Below are 7,989 nucleotides of genomic sequence, written 5' to 3' on the forward strand. Positions count from 1 at the left end.
TGTGTTTCTGCTCCACTAGTATTCTGATTGGTCTGCTCTGAACACCAAATCTACACGAGTCTTCCAGAATAAGTTGCATCTAGTCAAATGCAAGTCATCTAATCTGCTTAAATGTTTGTGCTATTCTTCTGATTATATGTGTTAATTATTTCAGTGTGTTCATTTTACATGCCTTCTGAGTTTCTTTCAGAGTCATTATTGCCCCTGAAATAGTTAGTTACTTATTTATAAGATTGCTTTTCTTTCTTCCTCTTGTGTATGACCTCGCATTTAGCCATGCTGAAGTTTGTGTCTGGAAAGCTGTTTTCTAGTATTGATTTCACAATAACTAGGCGGCTGTTGTAAGTGACACTAACATTTCTGTTAAACCTTTTGAGGTTTTTAAAAATAGCTTTTCTATGTTTAAATGCAAAAGAAAGCAAAGGCAAATATTAAAAGAACCAAAGGCTTAATGGTACTAAGTTAAAGTAACTTAATCTCAATAGATAGAACTGGGAGCCAGTTTTAGCACCATCTTTTTTTTTTTTTTTTTTTTTTTGAGACGAGGCTCAGTCTTCAGAGTCCTCTGAATGGCAGATATAGATGGCAGATCAGATATAGATATCAGATGACAAGCCCCAAGATACCCTTAAAAAGCAGTGAAGACCCTAGAGATATTTAGTAATATTTGCCTCACTCTTTCAACCATTGTATACCAGCTGTCCTATCAGCTTAAATTAGCGTGAATAAATGTCTTAATAGTTCATAATGAGGTATTAGCAGGTATTTACTTTCCAGGTCTTTCCTAATCTCATGTTGCATCGATTTGTATCCTCAGAGAGAGTCTATCAAAATGAAATCCACAATCATAGACCACTCTGTAATAAATGGCTAAATCCCAAATAGGATTGGTGTTCACCAATTAGCCAGAGACACCAGAAACAGATCTTAACATAACTTGTGCTCTGATGTTAGCCTGTCCTGGCATTATTTTAATTGAATGTTCACGCTATTAGGAAGCCTGCTAACATGTACCTTACATTTTGCCTAAGGTACGCCTTGCTCTTAGAAGGCACGTGGTATAAACATTCTTCCCTGCTGCCACCTTGTCTATCGTATGGTCTGCTGTTCCAACAAAGCCCTTCCAGTGGCATTTACATAGCACAAAACTGGGTTCTTACATCCTTACAGCTTCTTTATACCTAGGACCATTCTATGACTACTTGTGCAGCTGCATATTTAGGCATCTTCATCAGGCTTTATCTCTTTTATTTAAACTGGGATATCTAAGGATCTGCACATCAGTAAACCTAGTAATTTTCTGACTCACCACAAAGCACTATTGTTTATTTTTATTACTGGGATCAGCAAATCAGCTAGAGGATGCGTGAGATAATTTTCCTTAAGGACATTCTACTGCCCTGTTTGACATTAGATTTTTCCACAAATCAAATCATTCTCAGCCCTGAAGCAACGTCATCCATCTGACACAGCAGCTACTGACGCTGAGACCAGAGCTGAACAGAGTCACAGCAGGGCTTCAAACAAGGTTAAAATGTGTTGAGTATACCCTGGTCTGCTCTCTAGGAAATCTCTTCTGCTTCCTGCTACACATACTTTTCAATGTGCTTAAATCAAAAGTAGCCCCTTCTATGAGATTCCCCAAATGCCTGAGTGAGTTAGGACCCTGAATCATGTTGGCTTTCAGTGGGATTTAATACCTAAAGTCTTTGAGTGCCAACACTTGCTTTCATATCAGGAGAGTTAGGAGTTGTGTCACTGCTATTTTTTTTTCGCATACATGGATCCATGCAAAGATGTTCTCCAGCTGCTGGGTCTGTTGATCTACACACAGAAATGTTTGAATAATGCAGTCATCACTAAATTATCTGAAAGTCTTGTAATATAATATCACCTTAACTCTTGATCAAACTCTACAGAGTAATAATGGCTATCGTACTACAAAGATGGTGAAAGGATAGGTTTAATTGAGTTGCTGTAGCCCTTCTGTGTTAGACCCACAGGAGGACATGGCAGAAAGGTAGATGAACCTGACTGCAAACACTACCTGCACTAATTTTACTACTTTTCCATAACCAGACTGCTAAGCCTCTAGTGACTGGCCACACTGATAAGATTCTCAGCAGCTCCCAACATTGATTATGAGGAATCCACCTAAGACAACCTGTTGGTCAAACTTTTCCATCACATGAGCCTGGTGTCAATTTTTTTTTTTTTTTTTCTGAACAAGTGTTTTTATTTTTATTTTTATTTTTATTTTTTTAAGGGTTGAATGGGGTTGACCTGAGTCTGTGCCCCTCATTCTCTGAATGCCTGGGGGCCTGTGAAACAGGACTATGCCAGAGGGGAAAGGTAGCAAAAAGCATTTTTTGTGTCCTTTATTCAAAGGCTGAAGGTTAGAGCTGTCCCACAGTCACCCCGGATGGCCTTTGGGAGCAATGTTTACTGATTACACTGGGGTTATAGAGGGCTTGACTGACTACAGTCATTAGGTTAGTGAACATGAACGTGAGATGCACTGGTAATGATATTCTGTGCATACTTGGGAGACAGCATTTTTCAACTTAGACCAAAAAAGGGACTTCTGTCCTTTCAGCCTTACAAGCAACAGTTGGTGGTCTGTAATTTCAAGTGATGCTGTTACTCTCCCTGTGTTTCTGAACGTGAGTTGAAAAGTCTCAGAAATACAAGTCAGAAGAGAAAGTTGGACATAAACTGAGGACTGCAAGAGGGGATGCATAACTATCAACACTATGCCTCTGTCTGTACTTCAGAGTAAGTAGATGGAAGGGTGAAGAGGAATAGATGCACTAGTTCATATCGTTAGTTAGGTTATCAAAACTAACAAAAATATGTTGTGTGGTAAAAGGAATTACGATTATATCCCTGGGGTTAATTCAGAGAGGGGTTAATTCTTTCTGAGGCCAAGTCAAAAAGTGACATCGATTACCCTATACCCAAAGACAGTGCCATACCACAAGAGCCTGAAAGAAATGCAAATGACAGTCCAAAGCTACTTTCAAAATATTAGGAAAATATTCACAAATATTTATATGTAGTGTGGCTGGACCAGGTAGACAATTGCTGAGGTTTTATTCCTAAAGCACAGGAAATCGCTTTCACTTAACCCCTGATTACTGCTGTAAGAGCTAAGAGCTAGATTCATGACTCTGGAACCTATCCCAGCCATAGGTCAGGAAAAGCTCACACCATCGCTTGAACCACAGCGCCAGGCTGATTTCTGAAAAACTCTCAGGAGATGAGACCCACTGCTTTAAAGGAATTTCAAAGAACTAGGAGGGAAATACTCACAGGAAAAGGAAAAAAAAAATAGATCTTAATAGATGTAATGGTTTTAATCAGTTTTATTTCTTTCCTCATTCTTAGCTTCCAGATGGTGTCAGTTTGGGAGGCAAGACACTGTTTCCATGCAACAATAGCAAATACCAATTTGCTGAAGCAGCATCGGGATGAACAGCAGCTTAGGGATATGGTTTAGTGGGGACTGTTAGTGTTAGGTCAGAGGTTGGACTCGATGATCTTGAGGTCTCTTCCAACCTAGAAATTCTGTGATTCTGTGTGAAAGATGGCGGGGAAAGGAATCTGCAGTTGGCCAGCACTGTATGAGCGGGGCTGGAAAGGCCTGAAAGGAAAGCTTCCCATGAAGGTGTTCCTGTGGTAGTGCATTTTTATTCAAGCTGAGTCCTTCATGTTTGGCACCCGCTTCTTTTTTGGCAGTGGGCGTACAGCGCGGACGGTGGGTGCTGTGTGGACGGTGGGTACTGAGGCGAGCGGGCCTGCCAAGTGCATCCCTCTGCCCTTCCACCCGCACAGGACCCCCGGGTGGGCACCGCCTGCCCCAACCCTAGGCACCCAGCGCTCCCCTTCCCCTCCCCAGCACCCAGCTGCCCTCGCCCGTTCCCACCCGGGGCCTGCCCCGGCGGGGCGGGGAAGCTCCGGGCCGCGGCCCCCGGCCTGCCCGCGGGGGCGGACCGCCGCCATCCCCGCCTGCCGGCCCCCCGCCGGGCGCCGGCTTTATATACGGGGCGGCGCGGGCGGCACGGCGCTCCCTTGGCACCCCCAGCACCAGCACCCGCAGCGGGCCGCCATGGTCGAGGCTTTCTGCGCGACGTGGAAGCTGGTGGACAGCCACAACTTCGACGAGTACATGAAGGCGCTGGGTAGGTAGGGCCGGCAGAGCCGGGTCTGGGGCGCCGTGGGAAGCCCGAAATGTGGGAGAGCCCCGTGCCCGTGCCCATGCCCGGCTCCCCCAGCTGCAGGAGGTGGCCGGGTGGGCACGAAGTCAGGGCGAGCGCTGCCGGGGGCCGCGGGGTGCTGGCGCTCGCCGTGCCCCCGAGCGGCGGCTCCTCGTGGCACCGAGCGGGGGCAGCGGCAGGCCCGGGGCTGCGGCCATGTGGGGACGGGTGGCGGGGCGGCCGCGGTCCTGCGGCGGGATCGGGGCCAAAAAGTGGCATTTGTCACCGGTAACCTGCAGCTGTGGGGCAGGGGAGGAGGTCTGTGTGCCTCGGCGTGTGGCGGGAAGGATGTTTTAGGATGACGGATGTCTGATGGATCTTTGTTTTTTCCTTGGGGGTTTAGGAGTGGGGTTTGCTACACGGCAGGTGGGGAATGTGACTAAGCCCACTGTGATTATCAGCAGCGAGGGGGACAAAGTAGTGATCAGGACTCAGAGCACTTTCAAAAACACAGAAATCAGCTTTAAACTTGGAGAGGAATTTGATGAGACTACCCCAGATGATAGAAACTGCAAAGTAAGTGAACTTTTTTTTTTTTTCCTCCTCCCTTCCTACCCCTGAGGTTGTATCCTTTGCAGGGTAGAGTCAAAGGAGAAAAAAAAAGTAACCTCTGCTACTGCTAGCTGTAGCACTGTGTAGGACAGGAGAAAACGACAAGATTGCATCTTCTCTACTTGCACTGTGTCTTGTCTGAATCGGCATATTATGTCTTCAGCCCCCTTTCTACCTTCCAGTGTTGAGGAATTCTGTTGGTTGCCCATTTTTTCTTTTCGTTTGATAAAAGATCATCTGGTGCAACTTTTTCTGGTTGAAATGAGGGAATGCCTTCTGCCTGTGTCATTGAAGGCTTAACAAAGCAGTTACCCAAAGCACATCTGAAAGGATGTTTCCTTCGAGACTGGAACTCAAAGGAAACTTTTTCCTTTCTTTGATACAAATGCTAATTGTATGGAGTTCACCCTTAAAACGAGGATGATTCATGTGCTTGGCTTTAAAATGGCAGGGACTACTTTTTCTTTTCAGTAGATGCATGTGGATCTAGAGAGAATTCAATAGAAAAGTGCATGCTTAACATGAGTTGAATCTTAAGTACCCCCAAATAAATGAGTGTCTGTATTTTTTGATATCTCACAGTCTGTTGTGACCCTGGATGGAGACAAGCTAGTTCACGTACAGAAGTGGGATGGCAAAGAAACAAACTTTGTTAGAGAAATAAAGGATGGCAAAATGGTAATGGTAAGTATAAAAATCACTGAACATTCACGTACACCACTAATATCATTATCTCAAACTTGTCAACTTTGTGGGTAAATGTTAACTTGCACACAAAGCCTAAACTAATTGGTGGGGAAAGCTAGGAGAGATTTTTCAAATGTTTTTTTTTTTTTTTTTTTTCTGTTTTGCATCTAGTTTTACTGACAATTCAAGAATTGCTAGTGGTTTTAGGCAGGCCAACCTGTGCATATGCCAAGTGTATCCTTTCTCTCTAGACTTTATGTAAACGCGCAAGCAAAAATAAATAAGTAAATAGTTATGGTAATTTGCAAAATATATGAAGTTCTTGATTATTATATAGGCAATGATTTGTTGTTAGTGATAATGTAGATTTCTTTAAAAATGTTTTATATGTGCACGTGCAAATGATATTTGATTGCACAGAACAAGTATTTAAGTATTTCCATAGTAAAATAAAACTTGAGTATTGCTGGAGGTGATAGTATTTTCATATTTCATTTAAGGGCTTATTCTTCCTATCTTGTTAAAAATGATTAAAACTGCAATAGTCTGGAGAAAAATCGTTCTTGTTTTAAATTCCCATTATCTTCCTGACTTTTCAGGAACAGGTCCAGACTGACAATACTCATGCTTATTTTTGGCATAGAGTAGCTTTCGAAATAAAACCTCTTCAGCTATTTCAATTAACCTATGTGATTTGACTGTTAGAGAGAAACAGCTTTATTTTCTGAATAGTTCAAAGAGTATCTGTGTGGATGGAGACTTACAAATGATGAACTTTTTAAAGTTTATAGTCAGTGCAGCACAATGTGACAGTGATTCAAGGAAAAATACATTTCGTTTTTGGAAACAGCAACACACATACAGAAAAAAGCACTTCCTTTGGAATTTAAATGCAGTGAGCTGCTATATTCCAATTAGCAAAATACATCCGAAGCTCACAAACTGCACTCAGTGTTTTAAACAACTGCAGTAATTGGAATATTTGTCAGTTCTAGCCACGTAAGTGCATAGAATGCATTTATTTTAGTATGAGATTCTCCTTAAGTATATACCTATGCGGAATAGTATAGAATACAAAAATGGGGGGGGTCAGATTTTACACTGCATATTTTGATTAACTTTGGCAAAATGTGTTAAATCTGATAAACGATAAATGATAAATTTAAGAAATTACATTCACAAAATCAGAAGAATTAAACAGTCCTTTCTAGTCTCAAGTTGTATTGTAAGTGTATTATGCCTTTCTTAGGTTTGAGAGTAGCAAGGATGAAGTTACATTAATAAGGGAATCATAACTTTTTGAATTTTTTCCTCTTGCTTACTTAAAATATCAATAAAGTAAAATAAGTGTTTTTTTCTATATATTGAGTAATGTGAAACAACCTTGTTTGTCCAGTTATGGACTTCTTAATATGCTTTAAGTTACTCCAGAAAATGTCTAGTGTCTAACATCACTGTCTTTTCCTTGGACTTGCAGACTCTGACCTTTGGTGATGTGGTTGCTGTTCGCCACTATGAGAAAGCGTAGTTTACCTGACCCCTGTCCAGATGTTACTTCTGGATGGATTAATGTACCATCCATAACTGAAAGTAGCTTAAATGCACATTTCTGGTATGAAGGATTAATAAAGATTTTTTTTGGAGGGGGGGGGTGTTTTTTTTTTTTTTTTTTTTTAAAAAAAACTTTATGCCATCGAACTGGCAAACGTGTGCTGTATAGTGCAACAGGTTAAACTTTGCATTAAAACTCTGAAACACTTGCCTTTCTTTTTTACAGTAAATGGAACATATTTGAATTGTTTTGGAATGGAGATTCAACAGAAATTAAAATGTTTTTTAAACCTGTGCTCCTTTTGCATTTTATGGGATAATATTCCAGTGTTTTAGAGGGAGTTGTAAAAGTTCCTTTTTCTCAGTTAAGCAGTAGAAAAGCATGTGGTGTACAAAACCCTGGGGCATTGACTGTATGGGATGTGGGGTACATGGGAAATGAAAAACTGCCTTCATTCAGAAGAGGTAGCTTCTCTGCTGAAGAAATCTAAAGCCCCCTGTCTGTGTGTGTAGGCAGGTGTGAGAGGTTCAACCCAGTTTCAGCTCCTCTCTTCACTTGAAACATGCTATCCGGTTATCCTGCTAAGGTCAGCAGATAGACAGCCTTTGATTTCTGTGGGATTCATGTAGTTTTTGTTTTAATAGTTAGAGTTCTTTGTTTTTAGTTTGGTTAATGTGTTTTTGTTGTTGTTGTTGTTTGTTTTTGCTAATATACAGAAGACTAAAGTACATCTGTTCAAAGAGTGAAGTGTTTCACAGGATGGGAGGAAAGGACCGACATGATAAAGGGAAGGACTGGGGGAGCCCAATATACAAAGCTTGTCTTTCATCTGTCTCCCCAGGGGTGGGAGGGAAAACAATACAAGACAAACCTTCTGAGATTCCTCTCCCTGCACTGTAGTTTTATAGCAAATATGTACTGGAATTTACAATGCACTGTGAG

At 41.8% G+C, this 7,989-nt stretch overlaps 1 protein-coding gene across 1 annotated transcript; it reads left to right on the forward strand.

The window, feature by feature from the left end:
* The first annotated feature begins 4,002 nt into the window (after window positions 1–4,002).
* FABP7 (fatty acid binding protein 7) lies at window positions 4,003–7,340 on the forward strand. Its single transcript, XM_084513329.1, has 4 exons — window positions 4,003–4,181; window positions 4,600–4,772; window positions 5,391–5,492; window positions 6,973–7,340. Exons 1-4 carry the CDS (start codon window positions 4,109–4,111, stop codon window positions 7,021–7,023), a joined length of 399 nt encoding a protein of 132 aa, XP_084369455.1. The 5' UTR covers window positions 4,003–4,108; the 3' UTR covers window positions 7,024–7,340.
* Window positions 7,341–7,989: the final 649 nt, after the last annotated feature.

The sequence above is a fragment of the Aythya ferina genome (genome assembly GCF_964211825.1).
Source record: "Aythya ferina genome assembly, chromosome: 3".
NCBI lineage: Eukaryota > Metazoa > Chordata > Aves > Anseriformes > Anatidae > Aythya > Aythya ferina.